Consider the following 21108-nt stretch of genomic DNA (forward strand, 5'->3'; position numbering starts at 1 on the left):
TTACTGGAAGTGAATATAAGCCAAATCACCTCCATGTCTAAAAGCTGTGTCTGACGGGCCAATAGGTTTATTTGATGTGAAGTTCAAATAGTTTGTTGCCATGCCCATCACAGTCATGCCTAACTATTCTGAAAGCGAAGTTCTGCGTCTGTGGGATCCGTGAAATCAATATACAGATGTCTGAGGCTACTTTCTTACTGCCACAAAAACCTTGTCTTAGGAGTAAGCAGATGAGGAACAGAAGTGAGGACAGACCTCATATGCGGATCCAGATATCCTATTTCGTTTCAATATTATTCAGGCACCATAAAAGGGCAACATTAGAATTTTAGCCCAAAGAAAAGCACTGAGAGACTGCATAGAATTCCTGTACTTCAGCAAGGAACCCATGGGTATAACAGCTGTGACTTCAACTGTACCTTTTATCTTCAGCTTCCCTGAACTTAGCCTCAAATTAGTAATATTTTAATATGCAGGTCTTTATGGACATTCAGCATGAAAGTGTTTAATTATTACAGCTGTCAAGTATGACTTTGAGAATAACATAACTCAGAAATCGTTTTCTTAAGTACTTTTTGCACAGCAATTACATCCCCCAGTCAGCGCCTACAGAAGTCAAGGGGAGTCTTTCCTTTGCCTTAATGGCCATTATGGTGTGCCCTGGAAGATACCTGAGTGATAATTGCAAACTACTTTTAATGTTTGGATATCCATGCTTCAGCATCCCTACTGAAGACTTTATAACATATTTTCCCTAAAGATCTCAAAGTCCTTACAGAGGCTGGTAGTCTCCCCACTACAAACAATCCACTGCTGCTTTTTCATCTTTTTTTTTTTTACTTTGATTACATGGAAAAAGTAACTTTAATATTTTAAATAAGCACTCAAGTCTTCACTTACCATCGTCCATAATTCCTATGGTTACTCCCTTCCCTGTGTATCCCAGCTCCCATGCTTCAGCTACATTAAGGTCAAGTCCAGGAGTCCCATCTGCTTGACCAGTGTTAATCTAATACATTAGTGAAAAAGAAAAATAGCTTTTTTAACTTGACAGAGATATTTCTACAGCCACTGAATTTTGCTTTATGTCTCTGCACGTATCTTTGGCATGGAAAATAGATCCCATTTGCTCCAGAGTGCACATTTGTACATAATCATATCTACTACAATAATATGCTAAAAACAAACAAAACAAAACCCTGGGTAAATTCACTTCTTTGTGGTCTACAAGATTTGGTTGAATACTGAATCTTTTGGACACAAAAAAGGACCTTTTTACTTAAGCATGTCAGAGCGGTGGGTCAATCCAGAAAAAAAAGTTAGACTAATGGATTTTACAGAGGATATTGTGGTTTTTTGTTTTTATGAGCACTATATATTTTTTCCTTGCAAGCAGGGATCTACTGAAAATCACAACCACTGGAGTTTAGTACCAGAATCAACCAAGTTAGCCCATTTTTAAGAAGGGAAGTTCACTACATGAACTTCAAGGGTCCTTTCCAGCCTTGTGTGTGTGCAATGCTGTGGTTCTACAGGACAGGCAATCCCCTGTATCTTCAGACATTACTCATGTTCACCAACCTCATTCCCAAATTTCTCAAGTTCCATGGGAAAATTAATGTGTTTTTTGCTGTTCCAGTTGTAAAAATTTTCCATTTTGTGTCAGACACAACTCTTTTCAAAACACATCTTAGTATATTTTATAATTTAAAAATTGTATAGCTTCATAATAATTCTGTTATTTTTATCACTGCGACATTTTGATTGAAGTACCAAAAAGAAGTGAATTAATATACACTTTAGTTTATCATCTCATCAAGGATGAAGTCCCATCCATGCTAATGTGCCCTCGTTCATCTGAAAACTTGTCTTAGGAAAAAACAAAACAACCATATTGGATGGGTTCAGAAAACATAAGAAATGGATTAAATGTCAAGAGAATAAGAAATACTATTCTTAAGCAAAAAGGCAGTACTGCATTTACCAATATTTCATCCTAAGTACACTGCAACATTAAAACTCACCAAAATAGAAAAATATCATTCTGGTTACTTTTATGTAAAAATTTGGTTTTTCTTTTTTGATTAAAGACTTCTCCGTATAAAATATGACATGTTAAAAATGAAACAATTTAGCAAAATATTAATTTCTTTTGACATTCACTTAAGCCAACATTCATCAGTTTTCAGCTGTTCTGCTTTTGACAAGAGAAAATCAATTAATATTCAAATCTCCATAAGAAAAGAAAAACCGTGACTTTTTCTAGCCAATGCACTAGAACTTTTTGTTGTAATTCTATAACAATGTTTTACCTGGCAACAGCTCAAAGACATGATTCATAGGCAGTTTTAGGGGTCACATCAGCACACCAGGAATGCCCACAGGACACCAATATAGTTCTCTTTCAAGCCTTCTAAGGATCTTTCCATTGACTGAAATGAAATTCAGCTCTTGAAATGTGCTGGGTCTTCCCAGCATAAAAGAGCTACAGTTAAAAACAACAGGACAGAACCTTGGATCCATTCCCAAGTTCTTGTCACATATTTGAAAAGAACTCTTGCAAAACATTGCGATAGCACTGAATGGCTTGCGTGCCAATTATTTAGTTATCACTTACCAGGTACCATTGCTTCGTAAATAAAGGATCATTCATGTTGATGTCAATGTCATTGATGTCTCTGTATCCTCGCTTCCTTCTACTGAAGCCTTCTTGTTGCACAGCTTTCTTTACCTGGAAGGGTTAATTATTACATCTTTACCTCAACATTCTTAACCACAAAGATTCTTTCAGCCTTGTTCTCATGATGGATAAGGATTACGAAATCACATTATTTGTGTCAGTGTCACTTATTTGCAACTTCTAAACTTGTAGCTGATTTCAGTCAAAATTTGTGAAAGTTCAGAGAGCCCAATGGCTACATGGAGAAGACATACTCAAAAATGTCCTATCTGGGAGGGATGCTACAGCTTGAACATGTTTAAGACACCTGATAGAAAGATATCATAGTGTCATAGCATAAGAAAGATATCATTAGTGTCAGGGATCTTCTTGCCATAATTTACTACAGCCATCAATACCAAACCCACCGTTGTTATTAGAAGCTAAAATGATTTAATTAATTCCCAATATGTCACTGCTCCAAGCTGCAAGGATGCAGGTCTCAGCCACACTTCTATTTTTCTTCAGGGCATTTTCAGAGTATCAGATTGCATTTCCTGCCTCAGAGAAAGCTGGGAGAAAAATACCTGGGGTTGTGTGCTTTCATCATTCTCCTAAGGATTTCAGAAACACATCTTGTAGAGCAATCTACTTTCAGGTATTACCCTTGCAATAAATAAGTGATAAATAAATACAATGGCAAGAAAAAAATGGCAAAAAGGCCACTAAACTGACCAGATTGGCTAAAGTGTAAAATATGAAAATACTAGTGACGGAACACAAGTAGCCATAGTTTTTTAGAGATCCTTTCCTTTATGAACAGCAAATCCACAAAAACATTTAACTAAGTACTATAGAGAACAAGAAAGGTTAGACACACAAATAACTTTGGAGACAGGAACTACAAATGTCAGACCATAATAATCTTATTTGTACCCATTTAAAAGAGCACTCCTAGAGGAGATAACTGAATACGTGTAATTGTTGTATGTGCTAACATGTTCCCAGACCTTGCAGGAGTGCTGTCAATTTGGCATGCTCTTCTTGTACTCTTTAGCCTAACACCTGGAACCAAGATGACATGAGTCCCAGCATTTAATTGAAAAAATAAAAATAATTTTAAAAAATCTAATCCTCTTGTTCAAGGAAAAATGCTTAAAACTATGAACTAAATACATCTTGAGGTGCAGCAAGAAGGCAGCAAAACCCATAACACTTCCTTAAGCGTTTTGAGTTTTTTTTTTAAATGCATAGTTATTAAATAATTCTACTAACGCAGAGAACTGATTCTACATGAGTGGTTTTGGCATTTCTGATTGAGAGGACATATACAGGAGTTGCACCAGTAACTCATGCAGCATCAGGCAAAAGCAACAGAGGAGAAAGTCATCCAAACGCTAAAGCTTATGCCAGTTGAGTCATTCCTGAATGTGTCCTTCTGCCTCCATTAATTAAAGCTGGAGTCTCAAAAGAGGCTCGGTGAGTTGCCCAAGGCTGAGATGAAACCTGAATCTAACTGATGGGGGTTAAAAGCTATTTTCCTCACATCTATATTGCTTCATTATAACCCTAAAAACCAAATACCAATCCATACGGAGCAGGATAGGGCAGTGTGTCCTGAAAAGGCAGTATCAAATGTTTCTAAAAATGCACTTGCGTGGATGCTAACTCCTTAACTAAAGGTACAAAAATATACCATTTTGAATTGGTAGGTCCTGTCATTTATATATGTGCTTCCATTAATTCTGCAAGTTCATTAAAAGTGGGGCAGACTGAAAAGAAAGAAAAAACATAATACAAAATAAGCTGGAAAGAGGACAGTGATTAAGTAGGACCTATACTAGTCTACTTAGTGGTGCCAGGTATCTGTACAGCATAAGCAGGTATAAGCACACTGATACCTCTAAGTTAAGGCTCAGTGATGCCATGGAGACAACAGAGCAATCACCTGTCATTACGCCTTCCTCCATTACCACCCCTGCCTCTCTGCTTGCAACTACGAACCCCGAGCTGTCACCACAGAAAATCATTATGAACAGAAGCCAACCCTCACTCAGGGAGATGGCAGAGAAAAAGATTTCATGCGCTTGTGCTCCCACGCAGGCTCGCTGGCTCTGCAGGACCTGCTGCATTAAGGCATGGAATTAGGATTTAGTACAAAAGGATTTCTACTAATTAAAAAGCAACGCTGCAGAGCCCTGGCTTTTCTTTAAGACAACCTGGAGGAAAGGGGGCGGCGAGAATTTGCAGGAATAGCACAGGCTGGTTTCCCTCTTCAGGATCATCTAATTTGTCTGATTTGTTCCATCTTCACAATAATTAATTTTTTGTATTATATTACATTATAATTTCCTGAGACAAGGAAATATAGCCCTTAAGGAGGTATAAACTTCTGGGAACTAAAACAACACTGTAGGCTGTTTTCTGAATATTTCACACAGATAAAAGGGTACAGGATGCTACAATCCACAGCTTTAACAGTTTCAGAAATTCTGAGGCATAGTAGAAACAAGGGGTTTTTCCTTATGTTGGCTAATGATGGTAACTCACATAATCGCATTGAGAAAAGATGAGACATTTGTGTCATAAAATGAATTGCAAGGTTTGGGTAAGGCCAGGGTAGGTAGCTTCCTAATTACATAAGCTACAAATTGCCTTGTATAAGGAATCTCAGCCAGCATGAGGTAAGAACTTGCTTTTCTCCTCAGGAAAATGTGTCTAGAAAGCAATTATCCCAAGATCAGATAACACCCTTACAGTCCATAAAAAAATCCCCCAACGAACAAATTTATCATTGGAAAAGGATGATCCAAATCCAATGACTTGAGTGGGGAACTGCCTGTTTAGGGCTCAGACAGCTGACTCAGGAGAATCTTCTTGCCAAATGAGTATCTGCATTAGAAAAATACTGGTTTTCCAATGCTAGAAACTTGTGCTTTCATATCTAGTCAAGATCAGGAGAGAGACCACATCTGATTCTGCTTCTATTTATGGTTTTCTTTTTATGGAAGAGTAGGCCTCCCTGTGGCATCAGTAACATAAATGCATTAAGTATCACATTGCAGGCATTATGTTTCAAAAACACATACAAAAGAGAACATCTTCACTTCTGCAATGGTAGAAAATCACTGGCAAACATTCTGATCTTAAAACCACCATAATCCCACATACTGGTGGCAAGTTCAGACCTGGAATCCAGCCCTCAACCCAATGCACAAGGCAGCCTCATGCCATCTTTTAAATACTTGTTTCTCTAACTGAAGCAGGGAAAGTAGCCTTTGTAAGACTCAGGCTTTTGATAATAGCATCTCCAAATGATTCGAGTCTGTGAAGCATGATACTTATTAGAACCTTTTGAAGGAATGAGATTTTCTTACTAACATAGCATGAATTCTACTGTTTCGAAATTAGCCTTGTTTATCAGCAGTAACAGCCTTTTGTTTATTTCATACTTAATTCATTTATTTCTTCTTCATTAGGGTACAGGATTAAGTGAGAGCAAAATCTGAGCATCTACTTTATTAGCATGTGACTAAATAATGTAAAAGTTACTAGGTGTCTTGCAATCAGAATGAAGGTCATGTATCAAAGAAGGTAGCCCACGGATGATAAGATCCTTACAAGGAAAAAAGGTTCAAGTATTGATTTTTAATATAGTTGTACTTATGCATGGCACATAAAGTCACTTGGATGATAATAAACCAGCAGGATACTGCTGCAGAACAAATTAACAAAATAATCAATTGACTGCAATACTGCTCCGGGAGGGCCAGAAACCGCAGCACTCGAACTGTGCACTGCGAATGCCAAGATAATCAGCTCCTCGATTCGACAGAACAGGGTTAATTGTACTGGTGAGCTCCTGCAGTTAAATGACTCTGTTATATTGAGCATAAATGACAGATTTACTAAATTATACCAGTGGGCGCACAAAAGTGGAACAGTACATACAACCCCAACCTCGAGAATCAAGAATTTCAGAACAGAAGAACAGGGGCCAAATTCCAGAAAGAAAGTCTCAATGATGACATCTAGTAGGCATGGCTTGCATGGCTTTTTTAAAAACAAAACAGTGTGATGATCAACCAAAGGGAGCAGTGGTTCTTTTTCCTCTAAAGCCTCATGGTCAGCACGGGTTTGCTCCTGAAGGTAAAGGAAGAAGTTGGAAACTGACAACTTGTATTTTTGAAGAAGTCAGGCTGCTGGTTGGACAGAGGGCCTATGAAATGTATTGAAGATTAGTCTCCCATGAAGGTGGTTTGGAACCGCCAAAGGAACCACCTTCAGCCAGGGGAAAGCTGTCCCAGCTGTTGCTATCATTAATATCTGAGATCCAAAGGAACGCGACAGCAACAAAAGATGGAGGCAGAAAAGTTCAAGTGAGGCAGAGTGATACACACACCTAATTCTCTTTAAAAATTAATGACAATGGGATATCACATATCCACAGCAGCTTTTCCAGGGCTTATCCATAAATGACAACATCTCTGTGCCTAAACACTATACAGAGTTAATGAGTGGGTGTGTCTCTTTAACCTCTGATTTCTGTATAAGTAAACAAAATGTACTTTATTTTTACCGTCCAGTCCATCCACAAAACATAAAAGAGAGATATCTATTAGGGAAATACTGATCCCATTAGCAGAGTACACACTCTTCACCTGTATTGTCCAACAGCTGCCTGTGATAAGAAGCTCTGAGGATGTCAGAGAGAAGCACCCATCTCACTTTCTTCTACATTTTTGTTAAAGCCCCAAAGTAATCAAGTTTTGTGTGACTCTCCACTACAAAATAAAAAGAAAAATGCTGACCTTCCTCACAAGCAAAACGAAAGTATAGACCTTCTTGAACTGTAACTAAAGTCAGACAAACCAAATAAAACTGAATCACTTTTAAATGGCAATTTAATTTAATTTAAATGGCATTTCTGCTACTGAACCAGTAACCTGGGAGGGGAAGCTGTTAGACTCCATCCAGCCACAGCAACGCAGAAATGGATGCCTTTCGTCTTGACAAAGCAGGATCCATCTCCTTCATGTCAAACTTTCTGAGCCTGTTTCAAGGCCCAGAAAGAATGATGAGGGATGTCAGCGGGCTTGTGAGTGCTGGTTGAAACAGCATCATTAGATATCAAGGACCTGCTGATTTTTTTGGTTATTACACTTAGTTAGATGTTCTGGACCAGTTCTAGTTTTTCATTTTCTCTAGCCAGCCCCATGTGTCTCCACAACAATACTAACTTCATACAGACCACCAGCAGATACTAAAACCTCTCGACACACTGTCCCCAGTCATCCCTCTTGGGATGTCTTCTCAGTTTTCCTTGAATCCAGCTTGTGGTCTTCAAACGTCTTTCCCCTCTGTCTGGATATGATATCGCAAAAATGGAACATTCCTGGTGGAAAAAGACAGGGACAAAATACTGCAACCATCAAACTCTGACTGTGAGTGTCTTGCACAGCAAAACCTTGCACAGTTGGGGCTGCTCAGTAACTTCTCTGCAAAGATCACTGAAAATTGTAAGGTACATTTAGGAAACTACCTCAGAAGTTCAGCATCAATCAGGCAACAGTAAAATACAAAGGTGAACAGCCTGAGCTCAAAGGTTCCACTCAGGCAATCAACCTATTTCGACTGAAAGACAATTTAAAGAACTCATGTTTCAAACAAGTTCACATTTTTTTAAAAAAATATGCAGGAACTGACTTGCTTCTGCCTGATTTTATGACCTTTCATCTTCCTGATACTAGTTCAGCGCTTGGTAAATAAGGAGCTTTCAAAAATAAAAGAAGGGGAAAAGAAATCAATATTTTTGTCCATTTAGCAGGCTTCTCACAGTTCAGTGACATTCAGGAAGCGGTGAGTAAAGAGACAAGGAATCAATGTGTAAGAGGAGGCTGCAGATCATATTCAGCCTGCTCGGCTCAGGGATCAATAGCGCTCCTCTGGCTTCTGCTTTGAAATGTGAGTTGTGCAGGCTGCAATGTGAAATGAATGCCGAGTGTGGATGGTCTGCAATGGAAAATGCCAATTTGTTAAAAAAGAAATTTTCATAGGATCATGCCCTCTTTGGAAAAGGCTCGTTGTTCGTTTTGTTTTTTTTCTCTAGGGTAGAATTCAAGAGGAAAGCCTGAAACAGAGAAAAATCCTTGGTTAACTCGACATGCAGCCTACTGCCTGAAGAACAAGCAAACTGCTTCACACCTCTGCTCTCTCCCCAGTTTGGCATGAGGGCCATATCCAGATCTTTACTATCACAGGTGTTGGCTATTCTAGGAACACTGTTCTTATTTCCATTTTTTTTCACTGCTTAGACAAGCCAAAAAGAGAGCAGGAGCATTTCTGAAATCTTAACAAGTTCCCAAAGGAATGAAAAACTGCTTCTTATCCTGCACGGAGAAGCTGGCATTACACTTTATGGTACATTACAGAAAAGTCCAAGTAGTTTATATTTCAAAAAATGTCTTATTGCAAGACAGCAGGACAGTCACTACAGTTACAAAATCAAAGATCTCAGTAAGAATGAAGTTCCCCAGAGGTGGGCTATAACTGCATGCATTACATTCTCCATTGGATCTGGAGACTGCAAACCACAGGGACACTTCATCAGCAGCTTGTGGGTAAATTTTGCACTTTGCTGTCTCACCAGTTACACCGGGCCACAAAAACAATCAGTCTCCCCAAATTAATCAGAATAATGATGTCTCAGAGTAAGTGTAAATAACAGTATGCCTGGTGACAGAAAAGAAAATTGGGCCCCATGCACGTAGGGCACTATTGACTGCAGATTCTGCCTTCTTAGCTGCAAAAATAGTTGCTACATGTCACAGTTCTCCCCTTTCTTACATCCCTTTGCCAAGTACTGCAGATAATGTTTTCTTAAAACATCATGCTTGAAAAAAAAAACCCAAACCAACTTCTTTTTCCTCGACAGTAAGAGTCTTTTCATGGAGTGATTTTCATTTATTACAAAGGCCACCATGAACCTTTGAGGTGATACCCAGAGGAGGTCTACGTTTATATTTGCAGCCTCCCTGTAGTATAAAAGGGTTTTAGTTTAAATGGGAAACAGGCCCAGTTCATCTTTAAGATCGCAAAGCTTCTGGCATTGAGACTAGCTTTTGGATACATCTACGCAGCACAAAGAAGAGAGGTGCTCACATGATGCTGAATCTTCTAATTTAATAATGCCGTTTTTGTCGTCATTTGTTCATTTATAACTTTTGACTGTTTCTTATATTGCTGGGCAGTCTTCCAGAAAAGGACTTTTCTCTTGCTCTACAGTAGCTTACTACAAGGAGAGCGCTACTACAGAGTCCACCTTTACATAACCTTCTTTTTAAAGATCTCGTTAGTACGGCTGCTCCTTCTACACAAGGGATGAACATCTGATACATCCCAAGAGAACAGGAGGGCTCACGGGCTAAAGATTCCTCTAGCTGTTGATTTTAAGGCAATTTATTTCATGAAGCAAGTCTCCCAAATAAGTGGGGACTGTGAGAAAACATCACTTGGAGAAAAATCTGTTCAGTTTGGTTTGTATGAGAAGGCTCAACTGACAGGTAAAGTTATTCTCTTTGTTGAAGCATACCCTTGACTCATCCTGATGCAGATGAGACTTCTTCAAAATGTGTGAGTATTTGTGCTAATGCCAAAATACATTTACAGTCATAAAGCATCATTTGTAGCAGTTTCACCTCTAACGTCATGTATTTCCTTTCTAAAGACACCAATTTGCTTTACAGACATCAAGTGTACTCCATATGGACAGGCTGGAAGAGCCTTGCAATATGCCTGTGTAGGTATGCATCGTCATTTAGAGAAAATGAGTCAGTACAAGATAAAACCTTAAAGTCAGTCTGCAGTATGTGCTGAAAATAAAACCCCTGGTTTTCAAAGTGATTCTGCACTTAAGAGGTGGCTCCTGACCTGTGCTACAACTCTTCATACTTCCACTTCATTTTCCACAGCCTACTTCCCACTCAGATTTCATCTAATAGGTCATAATTGGCCTTGAAACATCTGCTTTGAAAAATAAAGTTCTGCATTTTCTGTCATGGAATTACTGGGATAGATTAGCCCCTTCCCACATTAAGAAAAAGTATGTCATAATGTCATACTCACTGAAGAACTGCATGCTGCCCCATCCTTTATGTGATTTGCTTTGCTGTCCGTGTGGACTCCTTTTCGAAACTGCTTCTAAGTCAAAAAAAAACCCCAAATATTTTTATATAGCTGCCCCAAGCCAAAGACAATGTTCAGTCATGGTAACAGTGGTGGGTTCCTTTCTCATGCACTAGGGCTTAGAGTAAAAGTTTACTTCTGCTTCCTCTGTCATACAGGGCCCTTACAAGCAGATGAGCCCCACTGGATCCAGTGGCAGTGACAAAATTTTCATATAAAAGTGTTGCCAGAATCTCAGCTGAAGAGCAGCTTCCCAGAATAAAAATGGTATCATGGCACTAGGAGGGAAGGCAGACTGACATCAGTGCTGCTGTCCTACATGCAGTGCAGGAACCAAGCTGAAAATGAATTTTATTTAAATTCATTTAAGAAAGTCTGAATTAAAACAGTTACTTAAAACTGGATATGGGTCCTCAAAACCTGGACTCATAGGGTGATGGTGATGAAAAGTTTGGCTGCACCATATAGAATACAGGCTTTCTCAAACCTGGGTTCAGAAAGGGCACATGTGGCTTTCACTTTCTTCTTCCTGGCTGCAGCCCTGTGAGTGCCCCACAGAACACAATCCTTTCTCTTTTCTAACCTATTCTGCACTGTCTTTGCCCAAAACAATCTTTCCTTTCCCTACTTCTTCTGCTCTGTGAGCAAACGATGCAGTTTGAATGTGGGGAGAATACCTCCTGAAGAGGCATCTCTTGGAGTGGCCATGGAAGGGAGCACCTCTGTGCAGAACATTGCAAGTGGTCACATTCTCTTCTTGCGGCAGCTCCTGCAGCCTCTGGTGGGACTCGGGTCCCCAGCACCGCTCATTGCCAACAATGCTTCCCCAGCCAGGTGGTAATGACATCTGCAGAAAGCCCATTTAGCTTTAATAAAAACCAAAGCCTATTTTTACAAAGCTGCCTGCCTGGAGTGATATAGTGACAACTGCCAAAAAGTCTAAGCTTATTGTAATATTTCAAACCTGCAATACTTAAACTTCAAGGTTTGCGTGAGTGGTAGTGATGTATTACCGAGCCTTTCTTGACCATTTTTAACGCCTTCACATCTCTGCTGCTATCTCAGTGGAGATGAGATACAGAATTGCGAACCACCGATCTTGCTAAAGTGCTGCCTGGTGGGAATTACATGGGCTGTACAATGTCTTCGCTCAGGAAATTTCATAACTAGAAGCCAGACACAAAACAGAAGCCAATCTTATGACAGAGGGAAACCGCAATTATTCTGCTGCTCACATTCACATATCTGTTCCTGCACCAAACAGCGGAGTGGTTGTTTATAGCACAGCTACTTCTTTATTCTATTACCGTGAATACATTGGATGGAAAAGACAAGTGAGCTTGCTCCTGTGCTTGCCTTCCCCAGCCCAGTAGGAAGCGACTGATGATTTTTATCGATCGGGCTGTACGCCGTAAAGGTTGCAATTGCACTTCTTCAGCTCCTAGATTCAGAGGTTTATGGATCCCCATCACAGAGCACATTAATAAAATCAGCAGACGTTTATGCATTACTGCTGTACAGCATTGGGTTAGCAGCGCATAGCTGCCAGGAACAGGCCATCTGCCACAGAGGAAGCATCAAAACAGAACTGTTCCTAGAGAACAATTTCTTTATCAAGAGGAAAGGTAGGAAAAGCTGAGAAATAAGAGATCGGTCTGCAAAAAGGGAAGAAACAGCCAATGTCCTATTGTTCTGGCCTATTCCCAAACCAGTTTTTAATTTGATACCTTCAAAGGACTATCCTTGATCCTCGTCAAGACATGCTGTATATCAGAATCTTTTAATCTTCAGATGTTCTCCTCCAATTCCTGCCTTGGAGCCTGTGGAGAGCGCAGCTGCAGAGCTCCCTGGTGCTCGGCACCATGGCAGAGAGCACGGCCAACACAGGGAGATCTATGTCAGGGGACTTTTCCCATCTCACCTCACAATCTGGCTGCCATCAAGTGGCAGAAAACCACCCTTCTGCCCCTCAACTCCCAAACTGCCCGGCACCAGCTTGAGCAGCATCTTGAACCCACCAGGCAAAGTCCACAGCTCTTGACAAAAAAGTCACTAGGACATGAGCGATTTGGCAAAGGGATCACATCTAGTGTGAGACAGTAGGCAGGAGACCTAACACAGAGTAGCGGCAGGGTCAGCAAAATGGGGAAAGAGATGCGGGGGCACAGCAGAGCCCACAGAGATTTAACAAAGAAGCACAAACCTGTGAAACTGAGACAAGTATTAATACGCTCAGAGTTTATCCCAGCTGAAACTCAGCTCATTACAGAGACAGAGCAGAACAAGGCACAGAAGCATGGTCTGAATATTCTTGATGGGTTTTGTCCACAATCCCCTTAGAAGAGAGGCTTTTTCCATCACTGCCCCTGTTCTCCAGCAGCCTGTCCTGCTGGCTGCTGGCCAAGCCTCTCTCCAAAGCACATCTGCACAATTAAAATTATTTTCAAAAATCTGAGAAACAAAGGAGGTTCTGCCTTGATTTCAAGGGTCCAGGACATCTGACTGGTTCAGATTTGTCACAGGCCCCTCTGTTTATCCAGTGCCTAGAGCAATGCAAACTGGTCCCCAAAGACTACAAAATTCATTATTAATTGGAGTTGCTTGTGCATCAGCAGGGATTTTTGGAGCCAGAACTTTCCCTTGACCCTGCTGGGTCAGGGTACAGGCTGGTTTAAATGAAGTGATAAAATTATCATCCTGCTGCAAATTCTTTGAACTACTGCTGCTTTTTTGGCCAGAAATGAGGGAGTATCTTTTCAGCTCAGTTATTAGCATAAAATAATTAGACTTCGGAGTATATTTTCCTCCCAGTGCACATACATAATTTGCATCAATATTAATAGGAACCTCTCTGTTCAAACTCATTGAAAGGAGGCTGTACCCCACGGGACTGAGAAAGACTAAACCCTAAATATGCTTTTGCTTATCACCGAAGATTTCCACACACTCCTGCAAACTGCTATCCTCATTATATACTTCTTGCTCTTCCTAGTTTATTTCCATTGAGACAAATGTTTAGCAAATCATGGAAGAAAATAATTTGCTCAGGCTTCACACAGCAGGCACTCAAAAATGATGCATGCAAATTCTATGGAAATCGCTCTTTGTGTCCGAACTTTGAGACCAAATTCACGCTACCGTTTCCAAAGAATAAAAATTGAGGAGAAAAACATCCCTGATGAAATAACATTTCTTAGGTATGAAAAGTGATCAATCTGTGGCTAATACTAACAGTGCCCGCTGCACGCACATTTAGAGGCTCTTCATATTTCCAATGAGCCAGCATTAACTTGTGTTACGGCAAGCACTGGAGAAGTGGCTTGAGATCACCAATACTTCAGAGTAATGAAAGGGACATCTGGGGAAATAACCTACCCCAGCAGAAGGACTGACTTTAGGACAGTTTGAACCGATGCCTGGATGGGGATATAAAGTCCTGTGTGTCTTGGGCCACTGCAGTCTGAAGAAGCGTAAAACATTCAGCACTAAGTGACAGAATGATGGACTTGGCGAGCTGTTGGCAACGTAATGACGTCAGAGATGATGTCCCTTGTTCTGGGCCTCTCCTTTAAAAAGGAAGTGAGCTGTACCTATGAATGAGCATCACAAAAGGAAAATGACGAACAGCCAAGCACTGCCAAAGGTACAGCAGAATTATGTAACAGATGAAGCTGGTCGTGGCTCAAAATGTCTTTTTATGAGACTGAGGGTAACAACAGTACTCTGCAAATTGGGAAACATGAACAAAAAATAGAAAAGAAAAAACATCGCTGAGAAGGACTAAAAATTACTATTGTCCCACCTGGGTAGTGCCTGTCATCATTCCTAACGTCCTTCAGAGAAAGGGCCAACCCAGCTTAAGTTACTCCCTCATTTCATCTCACCACATGCCACTCTGGATTGAACTGCAAATGAGATCAGGGAAATGCTCTAGCTTAGAAACAATCTTTTTCTTTGCATGGTACTTTATAAATGCAATCACATTCCTCATCCCAGCACCAGCTACCTCTGCAACAATAAAAGTGGGAACGGTGTCAGAGGAACGAACAGTGAGAACAGAAGCAAGAATACCAAAACTCAGGAACAGCACTGAGAAAAACATGAGGTGAAACCACCACAGTGGAACAACAGTGTGCATTTGGTATCAGCTTTTTGGCTGAGATTCAATTCTCCAGAAGTGCAAAGACCCAGGTTCCACCTCCTCTTGCCCAAGGGTAAATACAGACTCACTGCATTCATTTCAGGGAAATTACTTCACATTTTCACTGCTGCAAATTGGAGCAATGTCTATCTCTTGTGTTTAACACCATCCCTGTGAGGAGAAAAACTGTTAAAAGCCTCCCTCCGGTTGAACGCAAGTTCAAACTTGCTGGGCTGAACTTGTGAGGACAAATAATTATTCTTTGCTTCAGGGAAGAATGTCTGTATCTAAAGAAGGAACCAAATCAGAATATGCAACCCACTGGTGAGGAGGGACACTGAGTTACGGAGGAAGAATGAGTAAGTAGAGATGCCCAGAGGAGGTGCAAACTGAAGCCAGAGCAGCATGCAAAGCCTTGTGAATTGGTGCGTTCAGGTTCTTCAAGCAGCAATGGCACATAGACATGATCTGCAGACGTCCTAGTGCAGACACAGTGCTGGTGTGTCTTGTAAGCAGGGGCTCACAGGTGGCTCCTCTCCAGCATTTCCATCTTGGAGCTTGTGGAGGGGTCAGCATAAGCATCTGTGATCAGTTCCACAGAAATAGTGCAAAGAACCCAGCAGGATCCCCACCTGAGGCACATATTGTCCCTTCATGTGCTTCTCCTCCCTCTCATTGAAACCAGATACCTTCTTCCTCCACAGTTTCCTACAAGTGATGAAAACTGTCCAGGGGAATTTATCTTCCCTTTACTATAACTCAAATGCGGGCAACTTGTAGAGAGGAAGAAAGCACAAGATCCTCATACCTTACACAAGCATGTAACTGAGATTATGGTTTGGTCTGGGATGAAGGAAGAAGATGATTATTTTGTTTGTTTTCCATTGAGATCTGTTATGAAAACACAGTCCTGGAAAGCTACTGCGTTGTTCAGTAAAAATGTGTCGAAGGTCCTTATGGAAAATATGGCTGAAAAGAAAAAATCCCTTTCCTGTTGTCAACCTTCACAACAAAAAATAAAGGTAGTACTGAGAAAAGTTCTCTCCTATTCCTTCCTCATGTGTCCCCTCTCAATTTAACTCAGAACTTGATTAAAAAAACCCCACATAAATCTCAAGGAAATTACTCATCCTGTCTTTCATCAAAATCACTAGTTTCTCTAGTCACAGTGGGTAGATAGATGGCTGCGGTTTCAATCAGGCAAAACATATTAGAAGAGGTTTCAAATCACCTCACGAAGGGGACAAAAACTATTTATCATTTCATTCCACATCTTCATCTGAGGGAAATACACACAAAGACGACAGTGCCCTGGCCTGGAGGCAGTGCTGAGGTTTGGGATCAGTGCTAAGGAGATGCCTGGTCCTGGTGTTATAACATGCATGATGCCCCGAGCACCTGGGACACAAGAACTGACAGGAGCTGAATTTCAGTTTCCTACCTGCAGAGACCCAAGAGAACTGTCATTTCCATGAGCAAATGTTATAATAAAAACTGTGCGACACCTACGCGACCCTAATTGCTAAGAAATCACTGATACGTCTCTCTGGCAAACCATCCCTTCCCCTGCCATCAACGCAAATTTGGGGTCAGTAGCATAGTCTAAAGTAGCACAAACACACACAATTCCCTGACTTTCTGCTTCTTTCCATCTGCAAATGCAAAGGTGGTGGGGAGCGGACTTTGCCTTTTGGGAAACACTAAACCTATATATTTCAAACTTATAATCTGCAGCACATCCAGCAAAGTAACTTGTGTATAGTGTATGCTAAAAATTAGTTGCTTGTTGGACAGCAAAGAATTAAACAGTAAATGAAAAAAATGTTACTTAGGTTACAGTCTCCTGGGCACAAAGACCTCTCACGCAAATCTCTGTTAATGCCAGAGAGGTAAATGTGTTCTCTCCATCTGCTGCTGGATGAGGAGGCGTCATCTGGGAAAAGCTGGAATGAGCCAAAGGGAAGCAAGGACAGGAGCAGAGGCAGGACCAGCAGCGCTGGACTATACCCAGGGACAAATGCCTCCATACAATTCTGTTATTATTTTATGCTTAGATAGCCTCTAGCACAGTAATTTCCCCTGAGCCCCCAGATCATGCATGTGGAAACACTAGATGACAACAGTAATTACAGTTTAAGGTTACTGTCCTTAGTCTAAGTCCTTTGGGCTTCAGAGGATCTCTACTAATCTCATGGTTTTTATTTTTTCCCCACTATTCTCATCTCAGTTTTCTTATTGCCCAGGTGCTGTAAAGACCACAAATGGCTGTAATCCATTTGTTTTTTCTCTTCCTTCCCTTTTTCCCAGAAAAGGGCATCTGGAATCTACTCCTACTTTTGCTCTGCTTCACTTTATGATCTTTTGGAAAATTTAAAGGCCCCCCCCAATTTCTTTCCAGCAGTTGTGAAATGGGTATAATCCATGTTTCGAACATGCTCTGAAACCTACAGATTATTTCATTATACTGTAAAAGACCACAAATTATTTCAGATGGACAGATTATTCCAGTGGGAGATCTCAAGTACTATATCACCAAAGCCGTTCATTTCTCACTTTCATCTATTTTGTAGGCAGACAGAAAGTATTTGGGTAGATTTATTTGACTTTCTGTTTTACACTGAATTATTCATTGTTGGCAAGTCAGGTAGGTAATTCACCTTGCACATGCTTCTCAAGTACAGTGCTAATAGTGCTACGGAGAAAACCACAACAGGTAGATTTTTCTGACAAACAACATTCTCAGGCAAGCAGCTGTCTACCGAAATACGTCCTTTCTCTATGCAAAAATGTTCAGTATTCTACAGTGAATGGCAGGACACCAGTACATGTCAGTTTGACTCATACTCCTAAAAGCAACGTCCTTTTTCATACCTTCCCATCTCCACCCAGAATTTGCATTTCTTTCATACTCTCAAACTTTCTTCCAAACCTCACCGTCACATGAAAGTGAAAACATTTCATAATTAAACTCCAAATTCCACTGAGAATGGCAACTCTGAAATGAAATAAAAACAGTTTTTTCGCTATGGCAAGTTGCTTACAGCAGAAAAGGCTTCCTTAGACAGAGAGAACTAACCAAACTAACTAACCAGACCAACATTCATATCTTCTTTTTCAGGTTCTTCTCCAACTAGCTTCCTGGAAGTAAATAAATAAATAAATAAATAAATAAATATCTCCATACCTCATTTGCTGTACGTGTCAAGTTAACTATTGTTTGGGTTTGGGTTTTTTCTTGGGTTTTTGGTTGGTTGTTTTTGGTTGTTGTTTGTTTGTGATTTTGTGTGTTGGGTTTTTTTTGGTTGGTTGGTTGGTTTTATTGTTGTGGTTTGTTTTTTGTTTTCAGTGAATTCTAGCGTAGTAGTTAATACAGCTTTCCTCATTTGGAGGACTGCATCATTCACCTCCCATTACCTCCTCAAAATGGAGAGGTTCTAAGAGAAATCTCAGCCTCCTTACATGTTTTTAGAAGAGGCAGGGCAAGTTGAGAACCCCTGGATTTCTTTGTGATAAACTCTTCTGGCAGTTTTGGATAAAAATGACTTCCTAGACTAACATCCAAACAGGGCTAAAAAAACCTTTTGATGCAGATGTTCAGCAAATTGTCATTGTTCAGCCAATTAGCAACAGAAACGGCTTGTACCAAGCCCCTTTCCTTCCATTTTTCAAACTGGCAATGGAGCAAACACCCAGGGGAGATTTACCAGGATTATTAAAAACTGGTATTAGAAAGCAAGGGGTCCACACAGCTGGGAGAAGCTCCAGCCCTTACAGTGCCACCACTGCCTTTGAGTTCATTCTTAGCCATTTAGATTCAATTAAGAAGAGCAGTGAAGTGAGCAGCGAGTTACCTATTTTTACGAGCAGAAGGCTGGAGTTCTGGCCAATAATCAGATGTTTGTTTCAGAGGTTGTCTCCCACCGGCTGGTTTTACTTGCATGAAACACACTTTTCACATCATTATGGAAAATGGAGGCAGACCTATGGGTGTCTGGAAATAGGATACTCATTTGGAAAGAAATAATGAAACTGCAGAAAACAGCCAAAAATGATCATGAAATAAAATCTTACAAAGGTTCCAAGCAGAAACATTGAAACAAAATTAAACTTTTTTTTTTTTAATAAAATTTGTTTGGTGCAATAAAATATTTTTGCCCCGAATCAGTATTTTGAATATGAAAATGCAGATTCTGTCTCTGTTACTTTGCAATTGCATTATCAGAAATGAGTTGAAGTCTTAAAACAAATAATTCCTTTAGGAAAATAATCATTTTAGTTAGTTGATTGTCCAATGGACATAAGCTTTTCAACTACATGCCCTGCACAACTTGGAAAAGGACCCCTGAGATTTCTGACACAGGATTATGGGTAGACCACAAAACATGAAAAGTTTAACATGAGGGTTTCCCTTCCTCTTTTCAGAAAACGAATCGAAACAGAAATCCTCTTCCTAGAGCAATCAAATGAATTATTCCAAGAAAAGCTCTTGTTCTTAAACAAATAAAATAGATTCTGATGAATGTTTTCCCAGGAGAGCATCCCAGTTGAGAAATGGAAATAAAGCAAACACTGTTCAAATATATCAGGATCTCCTGGCCTAAGAGAATCAGCATTTTTGTCCAAACTCTGCCAGAGATTGCTTGTTGCCCCACGGTATCAGATCAATAAAGTGCGTGAGGCAGGTCATTACAAGAAGAGTTCAGCTGGTTCTGAGTTGGTTAAGAAAAATGTTACAGTAGTATCTGTACAGTTTATAAAAGGTATCTCACGTTTTTAAGACACGCTGCAGACACTGACTAGAACGCAGCTTCTCCAAAGAGCAGAGGGGCTGGGATAGCAGCTGCCAGCTGGAGAGAAAATATCCCCAGGCATCATAATGGTGAATTTGGTGGAACCACAGGTAGGACAAAAGGGATCCAGAAGCTCTGCAGAGGAAGGCTGGATGAGTGCCATGGAAATCAGTGGCCTAGCACACAACATGGGCTCAGGATTGAGTTTATCATATTTGCCAGATGATAAAGGCAAATTAGATGGTGTCCTGGTTTCAGCTGGGATAATTTTCTTCCTAGTAGCTGGTATGGTGCTATGTTTTGGATTTAGTATGAGAAGATCGTCGGTAATACACTGTTGTAGTTGTCGCTAAGCAGTCAAGGAGGTTCTCATAGTGGCCCGCCAACAAGGAGGCAAGGAGTGCACAAAATGTTGGGAGGAGACCTAGGCAGGACAGCTGACCCCAACTGACCAAAGGGATGTTCCACACCATATGATGTCATGCTCAGCATATAAAGCTGGGGAAGAAGAGGAAAGGTGGGGACACCAGTACTAATGGCATTTATCTTCCCAAGTAACTATTAGGCATGATGGAGCCCAGCTTTCTGGGAGAGGCCAAATACCTGCCTGCCACTGGGAAGTGGTGACCGAGTTCCTTGTTTTGCTTTCCTTGTGTGTGCAGCTTTTGCTTTACCTATTAAACAGTCTTTATGTCAACCTATGAGTTTTCTCACTTTTACTCTTCTGATTCTCTCCCCCATCCCAGCGGGAGGGAGTGAGGGAGCGGCTGCGTGGTGCCGAGCCGCCGGCTGGAGTTAAACCACAACAGATGGAACTGCAATCAATGGCTTAGTCTCAGACTCCAAGACAAAACACAGGGCATCTCCTTGCCCCAGTGGCTCATTTTATTTTTCAGGTTCTTGGTGAGGATGCAACAAATGCATCTGGACTTCCTCCAAAGAAAAGGAATAAGAAAGAGTGTGTAGAGGTGGTGAGGAAGGGGAGAACCAGCTTTCTATGTTCAGCAGAGCACTGCAGTCTTACATAAGCTAGAGTAGAGCAGTAATCAGCTTAGTGATACTCTGTGAGACCAGGAGCATAAAAATAATAATTAGATCAGGCAATTCTGGTCCTTCTGTGAAGACTTCACATTTGCAAGGCTCATGGATTCCTTACTGTGTATTCCTCTGTATGAAAGAATAATGCTTGGAGTCAATAAAAATAAAATGGAGACTGACTATTTACATTCATGAAATATTAAATCTGTAGACATAATAGCATATTTCTTTTCAGCGCTCAGACAGTAGATGGCTATCAATATAAAACATAAAGCTGGATCTTCACAGAAATGTGG

General features: G+C 40.6%; 1 protein-coding gene across 1 annotated transcript in view; it reads right to left on the minus strand.

The window, feature by feature from the left end:
• Nucleotides 1–21108, minus strand: part of PCSK2 (proprotein convertase subtilisin/kexin type 2) — a gene marked incomplete at both ends in the record, with an annotated part of 102328 nt that overhangs the window by 49099 nt on the left and 32121 nt on the right. Inside the window, 2 exons of the mRNA XM_080342327.1 lie at nucleotides 901–1009; nucleotides 2618–2731. Coding sequence (XP_080198453.1) covers nucleotides 901–1009; nucleotides 2618–2731 — 223 coding nt within the window. The remainder of the gene's footprint in view (nucleotides 1–900; nucleotides 1010–2617; nucleotides 2732–21108) is intronic.

The sequence above is a fragment of the Nesoenas mayeri genome (assembly GCF_963082525.1).
Source record: "Nesoenas mayeri genome assembly, chromosome: 3".
Taxonomy (NCBI): domain Eukaryota; kingdom Metazoa; phylum Chordata; class Aves; order Columbiformes; family Columbidae; genus Nesoenas; species Nesoenas mayeri.